Source organism: Mytilus edulis, chromosome 8 (assembly GCF_963676685.1).
Source record: "Mytilus edulis chromosome 8, xbMytEdul2.2, whole genome shotgun sequence".
Taxonomy (NCBI): domain Eukaryota; kingdom Metazoa; phylum Mollusca; class Bivalvia; order Mytilida; family Mytilidae; genus Mytilus; species Mytilus edulis.
In genome coordinates, this window is record NC_092351.1 from 75,916,268 (window position 1) to 75,942,439 (window position 26,172).

The window sequence follows — 26,172 nt, forward strand, 5'->3', positions numbered from 1 at the left end:
CCCTTGTTTACATTTCAACATCAGATAAAACTGGTAACCAATACGGACATTTTCACACCAATAAGCTGATAAAGAAAACAAAACTAATCCCGGCGCGAAACTAAATTTCCAAAGATGAAACAAGGTGTCTTTGATAAAGTGATTTTATTTGTATTATTTAACAACATTAAAGGTAGGTATTTGTTAAAGTTAGGTACTTGTTATTAAGCTAATTTTGTGTAAGATAAAAATAAATAGATAAATTGAAAATGTAAACAAGTGATTAAGTGAACGAAAAAATACACATGTGTCCACTGTAATAATGCGCTACAAGGCTTTCCCAATCAGACTCTGGGTGGTTCATTTTTAGAAAGTGATGCATTACCTACTTGTCAGTTTAATCCAAATAGCATAGAAAATGTAGTTTATGCGGTATGGGCTTTGCTCATTGTTGAAGACCGTACGGTGACCTATAGTTGTTAATGTCTGTGTCATTTTGGTCTTTTGTGAATAGTTGTCCCATTGGCAATTATACCACATCTTCTTTTTTATACACTGAATAACTGCATCAAATTTTTTATGTTATTTCGAATAGACTGACAAAATAAAACAGTTTTTTCTTATTATTTAATTCTAAATTCCATTTTAAATCGGCTTAGCTCATGAAAAACGTTGATGACGTCATGGTCACAGGACACAATTGTGTCTATGATATGATAAACAAAACGACGTCTGCCAATCATAAGACGCGTAAATCCAACATCAAATTATAAAGAAACGAACGCCTCAACTCTAACAGGCAAAGTTAACTTTGAATGTAATTGGCCTGTTTAGGTAATTGTTGCTTACATGGCTTGTCAACAGATTTTAAACATCATTGACTTTCAAATATTTGATTACGAGCATAGTTTAAACATATTTATTTATAGTGGATTGGGAAACTTGCAACTTATATTAATCCCTTTCCACTTTGCGGGTGCGAGTGCATACATGTACAGCATACATGATGAAATAAAATTGAGACGGATAAAATGTTTAACGTTTTGTTATCCTTTTTTTTTAAACTTATGCGGTTTTATTCTTGACCAAGCAAAAAAAAAAACATCAACAAACAAACCCAGTCAAATCAATGTTTTGAAAAAATCAAAACATCTAACGTTTCTTGGTGGCGTATGATTACCTTTTACAAACATTCAGTACGAGTTGGGATACTGAAGCTTCCATAATTTCGACATCTCTCTTTTCGACCACTACAAATGTCAAAAAGTCTGAAAAGACCAGTTTTTGTCTTGATTTGCATGAACTTTTACTCGACATTCTTCAAAAGTTTGACTGATGTCTTAATTTTTCTTGACAAATTCTCATTTAAATCAAATTTGTATAAAATTTACTCGAAATATTCTTGACATTCTGAATATGGTCTTAAAACTTCTTGACAATTCTTGACATTTAATTACTGTCTTGAAATTTCTCGATATATTCTCGACATTCTTATTTTTTCTCAGTATGGCTTGACATATTCTGAACATTTTGAATTGTGTCTTAAATTTACTTGACAGTTCTGAGTTTTACAAATCATGACCAATATTCATGATATAACTTTAATCTTTATTTCTCTTTACATAATATACTGTTGTTTTAAGTTAACCTACTTACATGTAAAATAATTGAAGAGTTGGGTATCTAAATATTTTTACAAAATTTAATGCAAATATGGCTATGAAATCTGATGTATAAAATAATTTAAATGTGAGTGTGTTGATATAAAACAATTTAAATGTGGGTTTTTAAAAAAAATCAAATTTTGATTCCTAAATCTATTAATTAAACGATTAAAAACAATCATACTGTATACATATTTCATTCTACTTTCATATTATTCAATGTTAATATGGTAAATAATTATTGTACAAAAATGTGGTTTATATAAATGGCAAATTATTATGATATACAAAGCATTCATTTAACAGAAGAAAAAAGTGTGTAATGTCATCTGTTGGAACATATATTAAGTATTACACATGGACAGGATGTTCCCATAAAATTAAAGTATTCCACACCCAAAATACACGCAACTGTCAAATAGAAATTACTGATTTAGCTGTAGGCAGCCATACAACTTATCAGTTGACCATTCAAAAGATTAAAAGAAAATTATTATCTACTCCAGGAATAAAATTTAAAAAAAATGTATTCATAATGGGCCGGGTCCCATCAATGATTTCTATAGAAATCATTGGTCTTATGAAATGAATCTCAAACAGACATGCTCAATATAGATCCAAACATTTTTTTTTCTTTTCAGGAAGTTATCACATTTTTTTTTTTGATAAAAAAAACTATAAAATTCAACACTCAAATTTGAATAAAAATGTTTTTTGGTTGTTCTAGAAATGAATAAGGTTTTTGAATCAAGATGAGAACAAATTCTTTGACCTACACGAAAGCCCCCCTCTTTTTTGGCCACTCAAACCCAAAAGATGATTTGTTGTGTCCAAAAGAGACACATGGTCACATTTAAAAACTGTTTTCCAGACACCTATTTTAGTAAAGCAAATTTGACTGGCAGTTTTGCGATTGGCAAAAATCTAAACGCTGTTTGTCAGTTACTTCGACTCTTGACAGTCTTAAGTATGGCTTGACACTATCTCAACAGTATAAATTTCGCCTGAAATGTGTACAGACTCATTTTACACTGTTTAAGACATTCTATTGCTGTTATATACTCCTTTTTCTTATGGCTAAACTACACTTTGAGAGGTTTAACGCTATAAAACCTGATATAAAATTCCGTTATATTTATAATGATGCGTGAACTAAACAGACATAATAAATAAAAGGGAACAATTTTACAGAACACAAAAACATATATCTACAAACACATTCATTGATTCAAGTGTCAGACGTCAGACAATTTTATTCGTCACATATATTTGTCGTTAAATGTATATACAAACGATCTAAAAACTTCACACGGGCAATGTAAGAATACAGGATTAAAAATCAAAATTATGTAAGAATTAATTTCAGAAATAGACCCTGGTCCATCATCTTTCTACTCAGACACTGATGACGTTTTACAAAGTCTGAGTAGGAGCTGCATATATCATAAGTTGGGAAATATATATCCCATATGCAGGTGAGTTGGTATATTGCTACTAAGGTGGCGGGAAATTTATAATTTCTTCAAAATTTAAATTGTCTAGTCTCATAGATTCTGGAACTAAGATGACTGTGTAAGTCAAATTCGAGATATGAGTCTAAAAATGAGGCGTCGGAAACCGTTTCTGTTGTTTCTTTTTTTTTTCACAAGTGTCTGCAGGAAAATAAGAAGAGGTCGACAAGAAGAGGCGCACTGTTTGTTACCATAGGAATGCCGACAATTTGTTGGAAAAGTATACCTCCAAACTCAACAAATATGTTGTCGATAATAAACTCATATACTCACCACTTGTTCTTCTGCGTAGGATGTTTTACCTTTTTGTTTAGTCTCCGAAAACGGAATTTGGTCGATCGTTCACACAGTTTTTCAACTTGTGAATGCGACGTTTTATCAGAGACATGATAGTTTAAACCCATTCTGACAAAGTGTCAAGTTCAACGTCCTCTCGCTTAGCCCATGCTCTGGCGTAATCCTAAATGGAATCCATAATTATTTTGAAGTTATGGTTCCAATTGATGTGTTTGGGGTTCTCTAAACTTGGGAACATGAGAAATCACATTTCGGAGATTTTCATGTTGAATTATGTTTAGAACCCCAGTTATAACATGCACAGAGTGGCTGTAACTATAAGGCGAATGGGAACAGTCACATGTCGGAGGGTTTTTAGGTATTGTTCTAATTCAAGGTCTTGCAATGCTTGTTTATAGTTAAATATCTTAGGTGCAATGGTTTTAGTGTAACTGTAGTATACAATAGGAACAGACTTATTTTGAAAACAAATAGGAATTCTAGATGTTAACTCCTTGTGATGTAGAACGTTCCAGATGTTGATTGCATCAATTCCTCTATTGGCAAAGTCAATAGGGAGGAATTTCCTCTTTTCCTCATGTAAAGGTTCCGATCTTTCTGTTTTGAAAAGACGGAAAAGAGGTACATCACAAATGATACTGACTAGTCTGTACATTGAAGAAATGTATTGGTGCCTCCTTTGTCAAGTGCATTATCTCTCAAACGTTTTGGAAAATTAACTGGCAGTGAAAAGAGAATAGTTCTAATGTAATGTAACCCTAATGGATGACGAAGATGTGTGTGAAAGAAGGCCATCAAAGCTTCAAGAGGGTGATTTAGGTTTGAAAGACCTTTTTACATTAGGCAGATGGTAATGTTTTTGCCCAAAGCTACGTTGTTGTCGTAAGGTATTATTAGATAAACTCATTATATTAACATCACTGCAGGCAGGACTTGACAAAGTACCTTGATATTATAATCGCAACCATATGGCATTGCAGTCCCTAATTCCCTCATTCAGAAATTTTCCTTATCTTTGCAAAAAGGAGTACTTAGTACAGGGCTATTTGTGTGGTGATACATTTTCTCGATGATGCGTACTTTCATAGATAAAGAAGGATCATGGTCCAGTTGATTAAAATGGTTATATTATAAAGAACCCTAAATTGCGGATCTTTATAATCAGACCGGTGTTGATTCATTCTTTTACGCAAAGTTTGACAAGTTTCACCAACACAAAGTACATTCGTTTCCGTACACGACATTGTCCGTGGAACAGTCCAGAGGCTCGAAAGATTAAGTATAATGTGTTTTAGATGTTAAATTACTAGTAAAATCAGGAGTCGTGATTAACATGTCACAGGTCTTTCACGTGCTCTTTTTTTCCTTTTTTATGTTTACAAGAAGAAATGATAGGTGTTGATTCACTTTGTAGCAGGTGTCTTTAAAAAGTCGAAAATATTGACGCAACATGGCTTTAATTTATGAAAAGTATCTGCATTTTTAAAATAGTAATTACCTTCTGGCTGAACATAAGTCAAATCAGAGGTATCCCGAGGGATATGCCATGGAATACACAAATCATATGCTATAGTGTTTCGTGCAGCAAAAGAGGACCTTGGTAACCCGGGCGACGTCCCAGCCGGTTTGTTCTTTGTATTATTTGTATTCATCATGCATAAAGCTACCAGGTTAATGATGCCTTCGGGGAATAATCCACCAGTAGTAATGTTTCCTCTAGGAAGAAACTTGACATCGACTTGGTTGTAGTTAAAAATAAAATCACAAAAATACTGAACTCAGAGAAAAATTTAGTCGGACAGTCCATTGTCACATGGCAAAATCAAATGTCAAAACACATATTTTTTTCCATCTTGTTTTGATATTGTAATTATTGTATTTATTTATGTTGACCTGATTTGTGTTTTGTGGCCTGATAGTTGTTTACAGAATAATCTTAGAACTGTGCAGTTTAGAAATCACTGGAACAATTACAGAATGATTGGAACTTTCCAGAATGATCCTAATAAAAGATGCGTTATATAAACTTCTACATTTTACTAGAAACTTCCGTTGTAACTTGACGTTCCATTCTAGAGTGTTCTAGTATTTTCCGTTACAACTATATATTATATAGACACTAAAAAAAACACACTCTTAGACTTAAGACATACATTTTGTAGATAGACATTAATATTCATAACATTTGGATTGACACTTTTATTCTACAATAGTTATCAAAGGTACCAGGATTATAATTTAGTACGCCAGACGCGCGTTTCGTCTACATAAGACTCATCAGTGACGCTCATATCAAAATATTTATTAAGCCAAACAAGTAAAAAGTTGAAGAGCATTGAGGATCCAAAATTCCAAAAAGTTGTGCCAAATACGGCTAAGGTAATCTATGCCTGGGATAGGAAAATACTTAGTTTTTCGAAAAATTCATAGTTTTGTTAACAGGAAATTTGTAAAAATGACCACATTATTGAAATTCATGTCAACACCGAAGTGTTGACTACTGGGCTGGTGATAACCTCGGGGACGAAACGTCCACCAGCAGTGGCATCGAACCAGTGGTGTAAATAGTTATCACAGGCACCAGGATTATAATTTAGTACGCCAGACGCGCGTTTCGTCTACATAAGACTCATCAGTGACGCTCATATCAAAATATTTATTAAGCCAAACAAGTAAAAAGTTGAAGAGCATTGAGGATCCAAAATTCCAAAAAGTTGTGCCAAATACGGCTAAGGTAATTTATGCCTTGGATAAGAAAATCCTTAGTTTTTCGAAAAATTCAAAGTTTTGTTAACAGGAAATTTGTACAAATGACCACATTATTGATATTCATGTCAACACCGAAGTGTTGACTACTGGGCTGGTGATACCCGCGGGGACGAAACGTCCACCAGCAGTGGCATCGACCCAGTGGTGTAAATAGTTATCAAAGGTACCAGGATTATAATTTAGTACGCCAGACGCGCGTTACAAACAACATCATACTGGATTGTGACCGTAGTAGTGAATGTAATATTCAGATTGATTCCGAAAGATATCCGGATACAGACAAAGATAAAAGATTGGACTCATATGTTGACAGTTAAGTTGACAGTAATATTTGTGTTATACTTTTTGTAAACTTTTGTATAATAAATATTGTTAAATTTTATTTTTGATTTGTGTCTTTTGTTGGCTACAATTTAAAGGTAATTTCTGATGAGTTAAGCCTTTTTGAACTGATTTTTATAGTTCGTTCTTATGTTGTACTGTTATACCACTGTCCCAAGTTAGGGGAGGGTTGGGATCCCGCTAACATGTTTAACCCCGCCACATTATTTATGTATGTGCCTGTCCCAAGTCAGGAGCTTGTAATTCAGTGGTTGTCGTTTGTTTATGTGTTACATATTTGTTTTTCGTTCATTTTTTTACATAAATAAGGCCGTTAGTTTTTCTCGTTTGAATTGTTTTACATTGTCTTATCGGGCCTCTTATAGCTCACTATGCGGTATGAGTTTTGCTCATTGTTGAAGGCCGTACGGTGACCTATAGTTGTTAATGTCTGTGTCATTTTGGTCTTTTGTGGATAGTTGTCTCATTGACAATCATACCACATCTTCTTTTTTATAACATCTAAAACGAATAGACAAGAGCTGTCATATTCCTGACTTGGTACAGGCATTTTCAAATGTAGAAATTGGAATGCCCAAACTTTGGAGGTAAGTCCGTCTCAGGAAGTCGCTTTACTGATAGAAGGCCTCCATGGGAGGGAGTGTGCTACCACTGTCTTAAGCATAGAAATGTTAAAAAGGACTGTCTAGATTTACAGGGGAAGGATAAAACTATGACCTCCACAATTCAGTCGAAAATAACTGCAACAGGACTATTAAACTTAAACGGGACTACTGAGGAGGCCGGAAGGAGTCCACACAAATGAAGTTAGGCCTCTCGGTAGTTGAGTCTGTACCCCAAGGCAAAGTAGCCAAGGTAGCTGAAGTGGGATCAGGGGTAGATGCCAGGGACAGAAAGGGAACAGAAAACCCAGTGTATCGTTGAAGGTCAGAGAAGAGATTGAGTCCGAGCAGTGCTCCGATTCTGACAAAGAGGCAACTCCTTCATGCAAATTGAACTGCTTCGTATTAAAATGTCCTGCGAACATATTGAGGCATGGTGCACTGGAGTTGAACCACATCCTTCTCACAGGTGGGTATTTGTTGGTGGAGAAAATCGTCAAAAGGGACACAGGCCTTGCCGGGTACTCTTTACTGAATATTCATAAACTAATCAAGGTTGATTAGGACAGAAGGTTAATAAAGGACACAGACAGTGGTTGTTGGAAAATAAGGGTCAACCAGGGGTATTCCATTATGCTGGATACCCCAGCCATACCATTAGTAGAGACATGTGAGGTGCCCTAAAGCAATATAGTTCCTTCAGCATTGCTTAAAGGGGACCAGGAGGGTCCAGTAGCCAATATTATGAGGGGATCCAAATGAGCTATCTTAGCAATGAGACTACTTTGGTAAGTGACGAGAAGGCCCAACGAGAAGGGTGTCAACTCCACATCAGAAGGTAAGGCAGATACCACATTGCCATTAGTAGAAGAGGCTAGGGATGAAGAGGTAGTCACTGTTTGTCAGAAATATCAGGGGTTATTCATGTTGTAGATAGAGGAATAACTGACAATACTGAAAAAGGTCATACATCCATCACTTTTGTTGACCCTTCCGCAACTGGAGAAAATTGACAGAAATGCAACAGGGTCCTCAACGGAAGCAATTAACAAAAAAACCACACCAGGAAATAACCGGCCAATCAACAAAGGAGCAGTCATCAGTGTAGAATATTTATGTGACAAGGAATCTGCATCTGTTATCCAGAAAATCCTAGTTTAATTTTAGGGTCACTTTTTATAGCAGATTATGTGGGCAGTAATCATTTTAATCTGCAGCCGCCCCCAGTAGACAGTGGGACGCCAGTCTTTTGAGTGAGCACAGTTAGATCGGGTTACAACAGAAGACAGTGGGACCCTGGAATTCCCTGCCGTAACAAAGATATAAATACAGTGCAAGTGAGGAAAAAATTAAAACAAACTCTTCACGATGGAGAATGAATTAGCACAACCTCCTGGGTCCAACTATGTAGAGGACATTCAGCCACTAAGTGGACTGGTCTTAGTTTGTATTAAGACAGGGAAGAGTTGGTATACGATCCAGAGAAGAACCAATCACAGTTATCTGGGTTCCCAATTTTTTTTAATTGTTAGGGGGATAGGGGTATACTTTTTAAATTGATGCATATTTCTCTAAATTTGGTATGATTTTCGTATTTTGTTAATTTTGGGCGAAAACCACAGGGGCCACCTCAGTAGAGGTGGCCTTATCAATAAAATTGGGGGGAGTGTAGTATTCGGAGGGTTAGTTTTAGGTCATCAGACAGATCATCTAGGGATGTCCGAATAACTACCCAGAAACTAATGGCTATACAAACACCTATTCACACTAGAAGAGCAATCGGCCGTTCCTGACTGCAGTAACTACCATTCAAGGTAGCTATCGGTATAGAGATATACTCGGGATCACAACATTGGCGCTGCGAGCAGGGTATTAAGTTGTAAATCTTGTGCCTTTTGTGAGCTATTATTCGATTGTTCCTTTGTCTAATATGTTCTCCTATTTATTTGTATTGTAGTCCGATGATGGTGTGTTTAAATGTTTAAAGCGGGAGGTTTGTTATGACACAAAACCAGGTTCAACCAACCAATTTTGTCTTTAAAAAAATGTCCTGTCCAATTCAGGAACATGGCCATTGTTAAATTATAGTTCGTTTCTCTGTGTGTTTCATTTTAACGTTGTGTTTCTTTTGTGTCGTTTGTCTCTTTTTATATTGGAGTATGAATTCACATTATTATAAGACGTGTAACGGTACTTTTCTATCCCAAATTTATGTATTCAGTTTTGATGTTATATTTGTTTTTCTCATCGGATTTTGTCTAATGGTTAGATTGTTTCTGTGTGAGTTACATTTCAATGTAGTGTCGTTGTTTTTTTTATATTTACTGTGTTTCCCGCAGTTTTAGTTTGTAACCCGGATTTGTTTTTTTCTATCGATTTATTAGTTTTGCACAGCGGTATACTACTGTTGCCTTTATTTTGCAAGATTACAGAAGTTGATTTATTCTAAATGTACTAATACCCAGACATAACATTATCAAATTTAAAACACTGGTGTAATTCCCAAAAAACAAAAGACTCTCAGAAACCTTGCAATTGTATACGATGTATTAATAGTAAACCATAATTTATCATATTTATACACAAAAAGTAATTTTTTTATATAATTTAACTTAAAGATGTTCGCTTCTCTGTTTAAAAATAACAAGCTTTTTAAAATACTGTTATAAATTGATTGTATATAAATAAAGAAAATAAAAAACAGAAAAAGATGGAGGGTTTGTGTCCTTGATTTCGAGATATAAGCCATTACAAATTTTTGGGAAAATAATTCTGTCTAGATTTTTCTTTCACTTGACAATGGCACCTTTTTTGTTTTATAACTATGAAAAATAACAAGGATTTCATAAGATTCTGATATAAGGCTTTTTAAACAATATGTAATAAAAATATGACAAGAAAAGTAGGGGTTTGTGTTAATATATGGATAAACCATAGGATTCCGAAAATCTGGCAAAAATTCAAAAATAGAGGAGTAAACACACTTAACCAGTTGACTGTTTAAGTACATATATATGTATATATATTCTTTTATATGTTATCTCAACCGAAATTTTATGCAGTTTGATTTTTATGTACATTATTTTGTATCTTCTCTGTAGCTGCACTTTCATAGTTTTGTGAGAATAAACTATATATCTATCTAATTATTGACTGCATTTTTTTTCATTTTAGCCGAAGTGTGTGAAGATTACTCGTTAGCAGGAATAGATACACCAGTTGTTTGCAATAACCCATATGCTAATGAATGTTGTCAAATGATGAACAGATGGTATTGTGTCTATGATGTTACAGACTACAACTGTGAAGCTGTTGGACAGTAAGTATTTTTCTAGATATATAAGCAATGAGAAGAATGAAAATAGGAAAATGTTAAATCACAAAACAATACTGAACTCCGAGGAAAATTCAAAACGAAAAGTCCCTAATCAAAACGGGAATGTGTTCATCCTTCTAAATCAATTGAGATGTAATCAATTGTTCGTACATGTAGATGATGTGTTGATCTGTCATTTCTCTGTTTCTTTTTTGTCTTGTGTTTACATGAACATGGCAGAGTCAATATAACTAGAGGTTCGCAAGAGCCTGTGCCACTGACCGTATCTACTGTGGTTTTTGAAATTATCTAAAATTAGGTTAAATCATAGAGATATCCTTAAAATGATGGAGACCAGGTTTGGTTTAATTTAGTCCAGTAGTTAAATAAAAAGATTTAAAAAAAAAATACTATTAAATTGTAGAAAATAACATTAAAAGACAATATATCCTAAAAGATGTGAATTTCCAATTGGTCATGTTAGCTTATTTTTAAATCTTTATTTGCTTGTTATTTTTCTTGCTTACAGTGTATTTCAATCTATATAATTTATTGAAGATATCTAACAAAATTAAAAAAAAAGATTAAAAAAAACTTTCTTTCGTTCCAAAGCTTATTTCACCCAGGTCCTGTATAGGGCCGAAAATGCCTTTCAATTATCTTATTAAAAACCCTTCTTAAATCTTGGACAGGTCTCCGCCTTACCCTAATTTACTTGCAGGATGTGGTTGGCATTTACTACTTCCTTTGACGTATCAAAAGCGAAAAACGCATTCCGTGATTATCAAATAACGCTACACAAATTATTTGGTCAGCGGTTTTATTATATTTGATGTGTTTTTCTTCAGTTTTAGTTTGCAACCCGGAATTGTGTTTTTCTCAATCGATTAATGAATTTCGGACAACGGTATACTACTGTTGTCTTTATATATGACTGTTTGTTGCCATTACGTCACATTGCACACGTTGAATTACAGCTATTATTTTGTTAATGTACGACTGCATACATTAAGTTTGATCTCCTACGGATTAGCTGAATTTGACATGAGTAAGGGTTAATATATATTATTTTTGTCAGAGGAAGCCGGACTGTACTATCCACAAATCGTCCTACAGGAAGCAAGACTACAACAACTTCAAATCGCCCTACAGGAAGCTCGACAATAACAATTGCATATCGTGCTACAAGAGGTGTGTCGTCAACTTCTCAAAGATATTTTACCTATAGACCATTCACAGCTTCTCCAAAGCAGACAACGTATGATTACATTGCTCAATATTTTCCAAACACCAGTAAACCCTCACAGTAAGTACATATACATATGTATAGGTTGCATTTCTGTAAATATTGATAATGCACTATCCCATAGGAACTCCTTTTACGACTTAAACTATACCACTTTTACTATGAAGTTTTCAACCGACCCTTATACATCTATATCAACATTGTAACATATGCAAAGAATATATCAGTCAACCCAGTCCTTTATCATATAATTTTTGTTTGTTAAAAAATGGTGGGACTTAAATGAAGTGATATCTTTTAATCCCTTGCAAATGCATTTAATGAAAATTATAAAATATTTTCGATAATAGAATAAATATTTTCGATGAAAATATCAAACTCTCACTTTATTAAAATTTAAAACTAAGCTAGGATATGGATTTAATTTGAGCTTTTAATGAATGATTTGTTCTTCCTCTTAATGTTATATAATTTAAATTTAGTGTGAAGTTTGAAAAATAAAGTCGAATCAATCTTGTTTTTGTTGGTCAAATAAAAGTAGCTAATGCAATTCCAACAGATATAACAATTAAATCATGAAATTACATTCCTTGAATAATCAATAATCGAGATGAGCGAGCAACTGCAGCGTAATAAAACTTTGCATTATATACAGAATTATCTTGTATCTGATGTATGAAGTCAAAAGGAAAGTGCCTAGTATAATATGTTAATAGCGATTTGCGTAATAACGACTAAATGTTTGCAAACATTTTGAATAGATACGTAAAACAAAATTAATACAAAAAACATTGATAAATCTCTACGAGAAAAAAAATGTTCTAGTCATGGGCATTTCAATAAAAAATCAAATACAAATTTTAACAAAGTATGTATTTGATGCTTTTAGAAAAGTAAACATGTTTCCGGATAATAGATATCAGTAATGTTTGAAGGTCAAAACATGTCTTCGGATTATTCACAGATGACCTTGAACAAAAATAAGAATTTACGAGGTGTCTTGGTTCGGTTATATACAGTTCCAAGGCATACTGAAAATGAAAATAACAATATATTTTTTTTTATTTGATTTACAGACACTTCATGACTGATATCAGTATTTTGGCAGCCATCGGGGCTGTGATTGTGCTAGTTGTAATCATAACTTTTATTGTTATGAAACATTCAATAAGACGTGATCAACAAAGACGAAATGCCCTGTTCAATGCAGTCAATGAGCAAATAAGTAGGAATTTCGGACAGCACAGAGGAAATCCGGTATATACTGTAGGAGGTATGTTTCATGACAAAAGAAGATGTGTATTTATATGATTATGTACATATTTTCCTTGTTGAATAGTTTAACACTAGTCGTTTTGAGGGCCCTTTATATCTTGCTGTTCGTTGTCAGCGAAGGCTCCGTGTTGAACACGTGAAGTCCGTACTTTAACTTATAATAGTTTACTTTTAAATGTTGTGACTTAGATGAAGAGTTGTCTCATTAGCAGTTATACCACATCGTTTTATATATATATATATAATTACATTTTATATAATAAAAGTTTGACGCAATTCTAATTTCAAAAAAAAAATATTTGTTCATGTATGAAGATAAAAATATTTTCAAATATTCTAAAAATAACAACATACATGCACTGTATATGTTTTGTAAGCCTATCAGTCTTACACAATTCAAATACAAAACAAAAGCTTTAATTGTCAATCTGCCTAAAATGTATGCAGTGGTGAAAACATAACAAACCCTCTTAAGTTTGCCTTAATTAATGTTCGAGTCGATAAATACCATGCAAATATAAACTAGAAAAAAAACAATCAAAAGTATCTAACTACCTTTTTTTGCTTTTTTTTCTAACCGACCATTATCAAAATATTTCTCGAATAACCAGACTCGCAGAAACAATAGACCTTCTACATGTATTTCTCTCGAATAACCAGACTCGCAGAAACAATAGACCTTCTACATGTATTTCTCTCAAATAACCAAACTCGCAGAAACGATAGACCTTCTACATGTATTTTTCTCAAATAATCACACTCGCAGACACAATAGACCTTCTACATGTATTTCTCTCTAATAACAAAACTCGCAGAAATAATATACCTTCTACATGTATTTCTCTCGAATATCCAGACTCGCAGAAACAATAGACCTTCTATATGTATTTCTCTCGAATAACCAGACTCGCAGAAACAATAGACCTTCTATATGTAGTTCTCTCGAATAACCAAACTCGCAGAAACAGTATACCTTCTACATATATATCTCTCGAATAATCAGACTCGCAGAAACAATAGACCTTCTACATGTATTTCTCTCGAATAACAAGACTCGCAGAAACAATAGACCTTCTATATGTAGTTCTCTCGAATAACCAAACTCGCAGAAACAGTATACCTTCTACATATATATCTCTCGACTAATCAGACTCGCAGAAACAATAGACCTTCTACATATATTTCTCTCAAATAATCAGACTCGCAGAAACAATAGACCTTCTACATGTGTTTCTCTCGAAAAACCAGACTCGCAGAAACAATAGAACTTCTACATGTATTTCTCTCGAATAACCAGACTAGCAGAAACAATAGACCTTCTACATGTGTTTCTCTCGAAAAACCAGACTCACAGAAACAATAGAACTTCTACATGTATTTCTCTCAAATAACCAGACTCGCAGAAACAATAGACCTTCTACATGTGTTTCTCTCGAAAAACCAGACCCACAGAAACAATAGACCTTCTACATGTATTTCTCTCAAATAATCAGACTTGCAGAAACAATAAACCTTCTACATGTATTTCTCTCAAATAATCAGACTCGCAGAAACAATAGACCTTCTACATGTATTACTCTCAAATAACCAGACTCGCAGAAACAATAGACCTTCTACATGTATTTCTCTCAAATAATCACACTCGCAGAAACAATAGACCTTCTACATGTATTTCTCTCAAATAACCAGACTCGCAGAAACAATAGACCTTCTACATGTATTTCTCTCAAATAATCACACTCGCAGAAACAATAGACCTTCTACATGTATTTCTCTCAAATAACCAGACTCGCAGAAACAATAGACCTTCTACATGTATTACTGTCAAATAACCAGACTCGCAGAAACAATAGACCTCCTATATGTATTACTCTCAAATAATCAGACTCGCAGAAACAATAGACCTTCTACATGTGTTTCTCTCGAAAAACCAGACTCACAAAAACAATAGAGCTTCTACATGTGTTTCTCTCGAATAACCAGACTCGCAGAAACAATAGACCTTCTACATGTAGTTCTCTCGAATAACCAGACTCGCAGAAACGATAGACCTTCTACATGTATTTTTCTCAAATAATCACACTCGCAGAAACAATAGACCTTCTACATGTATTTCTCTCTAATAACAAAACTCGCAGAAATAATATACCTTCTACATGTATTTCTCTCGAATATCCAGACTCGCAGAAACAATAGACCTTCTATATGTAGTTCTCTCGAATAACCAAACTCGCAGAAACAGTATACCTTCTACATATATATCTCTCGAATAATCAGACTCGCAGAAACAATAGACTTTCTACATGTATTTCTCTCGAATAACCAGACTCGCAGAAACAATAGACCTTCTATATGTAGTTCTCTCGAATAACCAAACTCGCAGAAACAGTATACCTTCTACATATATATCTCTCGAATAATCAGACTCGCAGAAACAATAGACCTTCTACATATATTTCTCTCAAATAATCAGACTCGCAGAAACAATAGACCTTCTACATGTGTTTCTCTCGAAAAACCAGACTCGCAGAAACAATAGAACTTCTACATGTATTTCTCTCGAATAACCAGACTCGCAGAAACAATAGACCTTCTACATGTGTTTCTCTCGAAAAACCAGACTCACAGAAACAATAGAACTTCTACATGTATTTCTCTCAAATAACCAGACTCGCAGAAACAATAGACCTTCTACATGTGTTTCTCTCGAAAAACCAGACCCACAGAAACGATAGACCTTCTACATGTATTTTTCTCAAATAATCACACTCGCAGAAACAATAGACCTTCTACATGTATTTCTCTCTAATAACAAAACTCGCAGAAATAATATACCTTCTACATGTATTTCTCTCGAATATCCAGACTCGCAGAAACAATAGACCTTCTATATGTATTTCTCTCGAATAACCAGACTCGCAGAAACAATAGACCTTCTACATGTATTTCTCTCGAATAACCAAACTCGCAGAAACAGTATACCTTCTACATATATATCTCTCGAATAATCAGACTCGCAGAAACAATAGACCTTCTACATGTATTTCTCTCTAATAACAAAACTCGCAGAAATAATATACCTTCTACATGTATTTCTCTCGAATATCCAGACTCGCAGAAACAATAGACCTTCTATATGTATTTCTCTCGAATAACCAGACTCGCAGAAACAATAGACCTTCTATATGTAGTTCTCTCGAATAACCAAACTCGCAGAAACAATAGACCTTCTACATATATATCTCTCGAATAATCAGACTCGCAGAAACAATAGACCTTCTACATGTATTTCTCTCGAATAACCAGACTCGCAGAAACAATAGACCTTCTATATGTAGTTCTCTCGAATAACCAAACTCGCAGAAACAGTATACCTTCTACATATATATCTCTCGACTAATCAGACTCGCAGAAACAATAGACCTTCTACATATATTTCTCTCAAATAATCAGACTCGCAGAAACAATAGACCTTCTACATGTGTTTCTCTCGAAAAACCAGACTCGCAGAAACAATAGAACTTCTACATGTATTTCTCTCGAATAACCAGACTCGCAGAAACAATAGATCTTCTACATGTGTTTCTCTCGAAAAACCAGACTCACAGAAACAATAGAACTTCTACATGTATTTCTCTCAAATAACCAGACTCGCAGAAACAATAGACCTTCTACATGTGTTTCTCTCGAAAAACCAGACCCACAGAAACAATAGACCTTCTACATGTATTTCTCTCAAATAATCAGACTTGCAGAAACAATAAACCTTCTACATGTATTTCTCTCAAATAATCAGACTCGCAGAAACAATAGACCTTCTACATGTATTACTCTCAAATAACCAGACTCGCAGAAACAATAGACCTTCTACATGTATTTCTCTCAAATAATCACACTCGCAGAAACAATAGACCTTCTACATGTATTTCTCTCAAATAACCAGACTCGCAGAAACAATAGACCTTCTACATGTATTTCTCTCAAATAATCACACTCGCAGAAACAATAGACCTTCTACATGTATTTCTCTCAAATAACCAGACTCGCAGAAACAATAGACCTTCTACATGTATTACTGTCAAATAACCAGACTCGCAGAAACAATAGACCTCCTATATGTATTACTCTCAAATAATCAGACTCGCAGAAACAATAGACCTTCTACATGTGTTTCTCTCGAAAAAACAGACTCACAGAAACAATAGAGCTTCTACATGTGTTTCTCTCGAATAACCAGACTCGCAGAAACAATAGACCTTCTACATGTAGTTCTCTCGAATAACCAGACTCGCAGAAACGATAGACCTTCTACATGTATTTTTCTCAAATAATCACACTCGCAGAAACAATAGACCTTCTACATGTATTTCTCTCTAATAACAAAACTCGCAGAAATAATATACCTTCTACATGTATTTCTCTCGAATATCCAGACTCGCAAAAACAATAGACCTTCTACATCTATTTCTCTCAAATAACCAGACTCGCAGAAACAATAGACCTTCTATATGTAGTTCTCTCGAATAACCAGACTCGCAGAAACAATAGACCTTCTATATGTAGTTCTCTCGAATAACCAAACTCGCAGAAACAGTATACCTTCTACATATATATCTCTCGAATAATCAGACTCGCAGAAACAATAGACCTTCTACATGTATTTCTCTCGAATAACCAGACTCGCAGAAACAATAGACCTTCTATATGTAGTTCTCTCGAATAACCAAACTCGCAGAAACAGTATACCTTCTACATATATATCTCTCGAATAATCAGACTCGCAGAAACAATAGACCTTCTACATATATTTCTCTCAAATAATCAGACTCGCAGAAACAATAGACCTTCTACATGTGTTTCTCTCGAAAAACCAGACTCGCAGAAACAATAGAACTTCTACATGTATTTCTCTCGAATAACCAGACTCGCAGAAACAATAGACCTTCTACATGTGTTTCTCTCGAAAAACCAGACTCACAGAAACAATAGAACTTCTACATGTATTTCTCTCAAATAACCAGACTCGCAGAAACAATAGACCTTCTACATGTGTTTCTCTCGAAAAACCAGACCCACAGAAACAATAGACCTTCTACATGTATTTCTCTCAAATAATCAGACTTGCAGAAACAATAAACCTTCTACATGTATTTCTCTCAAATAATCAGACTCGCAGAAACAATAGACCTTCTACATGTATTACTCTCAAATAACCAGACTCGCAGAAACAATAGACCTTCTACATGTATTTCTCTCAAATAATCACACTCGCAGAAACAATAGACCTTCTACATGTATTTCTCTCAAATAACCAGACTCGCAGAAACAATAGACCTTCTACATCTATTTCTCTCAAATAATCACACTCGCAGAAACAATAGACCTTCTACATGTATTTCTCTCAAATAACCAGACTCGCAGAAACAATAGACCTTCTACATGTATTACTGTCAAATAACCAGACTCGCAGAAACAATAGACCTCCTATATGTATTACTCTCAAATAATCAGACTCGCAGAAACAATAGACCTTCTACATGTGTTTCTCTCGAAAAACCAGACTCACAGAAACAATAGAGCTTCTACATGTGTTTCTCTCGAAAAACCAGACTCACAGAAACAATAGAGCTTCTACATGTGTTTCTCTCGAATAACCAGACTCGCAGAAACAATAGACCTTCTATATGTAGTTCTCTCGAATAACCAGACTCGCAGAAACAATAGACCTTCTTCAAGAATTTCTCTCGAATAACCAGACTCGCAGAAACAATATACCTTCTACATGTATTTCTCTCAAATAATCAGACTCACAGAAACAATAGACCTTCTACATGTGTTTCTCTCGAAAAACCAGACTCGCTGAAACAATAGACCTTCTACATGTATTACTCTCGAATAACCAGACTAGCAGAAACAATAGACCTTCTTCATGTATTTCTCTCAAATAATATTAAGAAGGAAAAAAAAGATGATAGAATTAAGTATTCTATATTATACAATTACTGCATTTTAAACCACATTTTTACCGAAACAAAAGACAGTAATTGTTTTTCATTCCATATTCAGAGAGAAGTTTTGCCAAAGTTATAGATCTACACGTAAAAACACGCCAGGTTTTGCGCGGTGAATATACTTTGACCGCAGTTGAATGTGCTTATTTATTTAAAATCCAATTCATATAGAAATACATACTAAAGTTTAAGCAATATATAAAAAAGAAGATATGGTATGATTGCCAATGAGACAACTATCCACAAAAGACCAAAATGACACAGACATTAACAACTATAGGTCACCGTACGGCCGTCAACAATGAGCAAAGCCCATAACGCATAGTGAGCTATAAATGGCCCAGATAAGATAATGTAAAACAATTCAAAGGAGAAAACTAACGGCCTTATTTATGTAAAAAAACATGAACGAAAAACAAATATATAACACAATAACAAACGACAACCACTGAATTACAGGCTCCTGAATATGGTAAGATAAAAGTTTTCTGTCATTGAAAGTGGAATCGTTGGTAAACGTACTTATCTGTTGTCTTTTATTGATAGTGAGAGAAACAGAGACCCAGGTTAACTGGACACACAATAATGTGAATGATAGTTTAGCTAACAACGAACATATTGCGCAAGGTTTTATGCTAAATGTTCAACCACCACCTTACTCACAATGTATTGCGTCTGACCAATCTAGTAAACAACTGTCTTCATCGACTGACTCTGCAGATCAACCATCGAATAGCTAAATAACTCCACCACCATTGTGATGATTTGGGTAAGGTTTATATAAAACAGTGGCAGAGGAAACATTGTGTCGAAAAGAGTAATAAGAAAATTGCATTTCGAAAAAAAAAATTATATTAAGCATGATAAGGGCATCATCAACAAACACGACAGGAAATATTATTGATTAACCAACATGAATCCAAATAAAATCCTTAAATATACTCTAACACTAAGTAATGGTGTCGTATACCGCAGTTAGGTTATTAAAAATGCAATTTACTGACAAAACTTGACTTAGCGAGATCATTGCATCAGTATAAATAATCTTGGGATACAGTTACATATGATTGATTTTCTTTAAATGTTACTTTTGCGTGTATGTCATTCAATGATCAAATAGAGAATGAAATGATAAGCAACTTTTTAGGTTTTAAAATATCACCTTAGAGAGAATCACAAATCTAGCGGATAATTCCATCATTCATCACGAAAATGTAACCCTTGTTAAATCGTTTAATTTGAAGTCAACATAGCAGTTCTTGATATCAATATTTAGGAGTGATTTAGGTCTTTTGTTATCATTTGATTATCCAAGCATAAAATTCTAAAACTAACTACAGAGACATTCCACTATGTTAATTATCCCGAATTTCTTTTCCAAAAGGACATTGAGGAAAGATACTAGTAGTGATATTTACCTAAAATGGTTAGCCATCTCTTTTTAAATGTAACTCGACATTTTTAAGAAAAAGAAAATTATATTATATTGTTTTTTTTTCTGTTTCAGAATTCGTAAGGTTGAACTATAGAATGAAAATTGCAGTTAGTACCAACGAGTCTATCTAAGACGCACAATGATAACTGGAATTCGAAATAACATTATGTTTTATCGTATAGTTAATTATTGATTTGTTTTAAGTAAATTCATCATACAAATGTTTTAAGTCAGACAATGTTACTAGTTTTACTAATATGCATGCAAATAAATACTCATTTTGTTTAAATGTCTATTGTCATCTGATAGAAGCTGAAAGGGTCAAGATGTCAACCCTGTTATTTTCATATGTTTTTCCAAAGTCACGAACCATATTCATGATTATTCGTGTGGTTCATAAGTGTTTCTCATTTTTTCTTAGATTAGACCGTAGGTTTTCTGGTCTGAATGGGTTTACACTAGTAATTTTTGGGGCCCTTGATGTTCGGTGTGAGTCCAGGCTTCTTGTTGAAGACCGAACTTTGATCTATAACGGAATACTTTTATAAATTTTGACTTGGATGGAGAGTTGACAGTTTGGCACTAAAACTACATCTGCTTATATCTATTATATCATGTTTATTTATTATTCGAATTGCATAGATAAGTGACGATTTGGAGCTCGATATTTTCATGCCATAGTTTGACATAATCACATGGTACAACATTGCAGTTGAACCTTTTGAAATCAAGTGCATATCATTGGTGGTTTATTTTACTATTGACATATACATTAAGTCACCTTTTATTTAAAGAACAAAACAACTGTAAGAGGAAAACACACCATCAGATAGGTTAAAATTGTAACATTGATCATTTTGCGACTACTACTGCCGATCTTTAAAAAAAAAAGAAACTAAGTAAATGTTATCAAAAGATTAAAACCTCTTATTGAAACTCAAATTTTTATCTGATGACGCTTCTTAATCCATACTCCTATTGATTGTATACACCTACTTTCGTCATATTTTAATATTGATATTGATAAGAATGTGTGTACAAAAAAAATGTTGGAACCAATTTTATTTAAATCTCTGTTGCATTATGAAATATTATCGTTTCTTCCTGTTTGTCGTTACACATATGAAGGTTTTTATCAGTATTTATTAATATTATTATGCCAGCTTTTCCTGGCACATATGGTAGAAGCATCGTTTTGGAATAAAGAACGATAACTCTCTCTACACGACCTATCTGAAAAACTTCGTCACTCTCGTTAAATATCGTATGATAATTTTTTTTAATGGCTGCAAAATTTAACGTTTAAACGCGAACTTGGAAAAACGTGACAGATCGGAATAATTTCGATGTTAAATACAACATGAATTTTTATTATAGCATAGAACTTGAGTATGAGAAGTATCTGATTATCTTTTGGCGTCTTGTGGAATCCTCAATATGACATCTATACATCATCCAACTACTCAGAAATATTTTACAAATAGACCGTTCACAGATTATCCAACATTATTGCATTGTTCATTGTTTATTGTACGGCACATTCACCCAATTTAACCAATAAAAGCCAATACATTAGGATTATTAATATATCAATGGCTTATTTTGAACTTTCCTGATATGTGTCAAATTTAACAGTTATCTTTATATAACTTATAACACTCCTTATAGATCCATACACTTATCGATGATAAACACCTACAATCGTCAAATTTGAATATGAATGTATCCATTGTTCTTATGTCAATATCCTTTTATCTATAGCCCAAGTTATTAAATATTTATTATTGCTTAATTGAAACACGAACTAGAAGTCCTTCAAGAGCATTCAATAGTATGTTTGTTTTAAAGGAACTATTTTTCTCTCTTTTTACTTTTGTTTTGTTTAAAAAACATCAAATATACGTTATGATTGTCAATGAAACAACTTACTACCAGAGACATGAGGGTGTTCATGTAAAAATCTACATGCTTAATCACGGCCTTCAATCATGTCAATGTCAAGACTGATTCATTACTTATTGTAACCTACAAAAAAGACCAGGATGATAAAATTTGAAACACTTTGAAATGGAAACGAAACTATAAAAAAGAAGATGTGGTATGATTGCCAATGAGACAACTATCCACAAAAGATCAAAATGACACAGACATTAACAACTATAGGTCACCGTACGGCCGTCAACAATGAGCAAAGCCCATACCGCATAGTGAGCTATAAAAGTCCCCGATAAGACAATGTAAAACAATTCAAACGAGAAAACTAACGGCCTTATTTATGTAAAAAAATGAACGAAAAACAAATATGTAACACATAAACAAAACGTATTTTTATCATATTTATATACTTTACCCATTACTGTTTACAGTATAAGTATGCTCGGTACCAGTATATCTCATCCATTTTGGTTTTGAACAGTGTGTTTCTAAATTAAAATAAAATAATATTTGGAGGGATCATATTTTACAAGAAAAATGTATCATAGCCTTCAAAGCAGTTAGAGGATTTAACATTTCTGAAAATTACATTGCAGAAATTTAAGACTGACTGGTGTGCAGCCAGATGCTATTTCAGGATTCAATCATTAAAATTAATATAAACCATCAATTTTTACTTCTGCGCTTAATTTTGAATGAAAATGCTAATTCGTTGTTTTCTAAATCATACTACACAATGTAATACCTTTCATTAATTGATAAAAGTTCAAGGTTGAATATACCACCCAGATATATGAATTATACCGTTTTCTACGGGATGAGCAAAAACACGATAGCTGTCAATAGGGCACTTCACTTTTAGTTCGGCCATATTGAATAGGGAGCAGATTGCTTCAAAGGCGATGGAGACAGTATGATAGTACGGAGGAATAGCATATGCATGTTTCAAAACAAAACTGTTCCGTTTTAACATTGTTTAATGATTTTTCCCGTATTTTAAGACCATTTTTACCTCCTTTATGAAAATCTGCCCCTATTCAATATGACCGAACAAACCGAGAAGTGCCCTATTTGTCCATAAGACCGAGCTGAGGTTGATGTCAATGAAAGAGGTGTTTGATTCATTTAGATTTAACATAATATTAAAATGTTCAAAGTTCCAAAGAATGGTCCATTAATTACCAGACTTGTAACATATTTAGCATATGTACCTGACAATATCGGTATATCGGTATTTAGTCGGATCTTAACATGTACTAGTCTTGTGATTTGTTATTAACCGGTTTTTTTAAAAATAAACAAACAAATTTTGAAATGTTCAGGACTTAATTAAATCTGTATTTGGGTTAGATGATGCAAGCATACGATTTTTATTGCGTCTTACACTTTGAGAAGCAAATAATCTCTTACTACTTTATTAAAATATTGTGTAAATAAAGGCAACAGTAGTATACCGCTGTTCAAAACTCATAAATCCATGGACAAAAAACAAAATCGGGGTAACAAACCAAAACCGAGGGAAACGCATTAAATATAAGAGGAGAACAACGACATAACACTAAAATGTAACACACATAGACAAAATCCCACGAGAATAACAAATATAACATATATATATATAACATCAAAACCAAATACATGAATTTGGGATAGACAAGTACCGTGACACGTCTTATCGCAATGTGAATTTACACTCAAAAATAAGAGAAAACAAACGACACAACCTTATAATGTAATACACACAGAAACGAACTATAATATAACAATGGCCATATTCCTGACTTGGTACAGGACATTTTTAAAGGAAAAAACGTTAGTTATGAGCTATGGAAGGCAAATATTTTTACAGTAGGTTAGCTTTCATTAGTCTTCACTATCCTATAGATTAACAACTTTTGGTTATATTTATAATTTAAAATCTTCATTGAAGGTGGATCACGAATGCACAGTTAATTTTAATTATATTTATGTGCCATTTGTATGCAAGGGTGACATTCCTTTGTATTATGTGCCGATTCGAAAAAAAGTTATGCGAGTATTGTCTCCCTTTAACAGATTCATTATTTTAAATTTAAGTATAGGTTTCTGATATAATTTGAATAATTACTAAACGTATTGTTTCAATATATTTCAATTTTTGTTATTGGTGTATCAAAAACGTTGATGTACGAATATAATTTTTATAAATTTGAAACGTTTACGTTAATGCTTACATACCAATATAAAGAACCGTTCATCATTTTTGAAAAAGACTTTAAAACAACTTCGAATAACATATCTCCCCTTCTTAATAGTTTGATTGGGAATTTAATCAGAGGTATCTAATACTAATCACAGAGAGGGACTAACAAGCAATTTTTAATTGTAGCTTATTCAACATTAAAACAATTTTCCACTATAACCGAATGGTACTTTATACAAATATAAAGACTTTGTTAGCTAAATCTACAAATTTTATTAGATATTATGAATTTTTATTACAATAGATTAATATGCTACTATATTTCCCTTCATTCATTGAATAAAAGTTTTAAATTTATATTAACTAGAACTTTTAAATTTGTTTTGTCAACATAAATTCAACGTGAACATGTAGAACGAATATTGCTAAACAAACTACATGTATTCGAGAAACACATGGGGTTTATTTGTTTCTCCATTTATAATAACTTACATTGGTTTACACTATTTAACACACTTATTTTCTTGCATTTTTATATGAACACTCTAAATAAATCCGTTGTCTGTTTTAAACCCATTGTGCTTTACAGACAATATTGCATGATATCGTCATGTTTGGTGCTTTATCAGTAATGTTTGAAAAGAAATATAGGATTAAAATACACAACACAAAAAAATAAATAGTAAAGTTTAAATTGTTTTCAAAATGATGCAATATCAAGTGATTATTTGTGATAATAGACAAATTGAATATAATAGTTATTTCATGAAATATAATTTATAACGCCAGTTATTTATTACTTTGAGAGGGTACGCACAGCCAAAGGCTGAATTTGCTTTACCATTTTTAAATCAAGCTTAGCCTACATGATGAAGATAGTATAATATAGATTACTAATATAACATAAGATGAAAAGAATAATAAGAAAGGAACATTCAAAGTACAATATAACTCTTTTCAACCAAATTGCACATGTTCTTACGTGAAAGCCAACTTGGCAATAGCTCTACAATACATGTGGTTCATTGATTCCATTGGTCAATTTCTAAATAGCATCTTTTATTTTGTTGAAGAGAAATAACATTTCAAAACGAGTTCTGACGTCAAAATTATATTGGCTTTTATCTATTCGAGTCTCATCTACTAGTTTTTTTATTAATATTTATTCAGCCATTTTTTTTAATTTGCCAATATTATTACAGGAATTACTGTAAAAAATCTTTTTATTTTAAGGAGTAAACCATGACAAACGTTGATGAAGTCACGGTCACATGACAAATTGCAGCCAGTACGAACAAGTGTTACATTCAAAATTAAATTATATAAAGTCAAAGTTAAAATGTAGTATCTCTACCAGGTAGAATATCAAAAATAGCGAGCTCTGAAGAAAATTCAGACAGAAAGTTCGTAATAAGATGGCAAACTCAAATGCTAAATCACATGAAACGAAAGGATAACAACTGTCATTTTTCCAGACTTGTAAAGTGTTGTAGAAAAAATATATCAGTTTAATATTCATTTACAGATTTGGCTATGTATAGAACCGTTGGAAATATACGGAAGATATAATAACATAAAATATTTTCCCCAACAATTAACATAACGATA

The 26,172-nt window shown here is 33.2% G+C and overlaps 1 protein-coding gene across 1 annotated transcript; it reads left to right on the top strand.

The window, feature by feature from the left end:
- The first annotated feature begins 13 nt into the window (after positions 1–13).
- Positions 14–20,710, top strand: LOC139486295 (uncharacterized). The gene is made up of 6 exons (XM_071271108.1): positions 14–172; positions 10,339–10,483; positions 11,559–11,786; positions 12,803–12,999; positions 19,559–19,781; positions 20,520–20,710. The coding sequence occupies exons 1-5, from the start codon at positions 115–117 to the stop codon at positions 19,750–19,752; spliced, it is 822 nt and encodes a 273-aa protein (XP_071127209.1). The 5' UTR covers positions 14–114; the 3' UTR covers positions 19,753–19,781; positions 20,520–20,710.
- Positions 20,711–26,172: the final 5,462 nt, after the last annotated feature.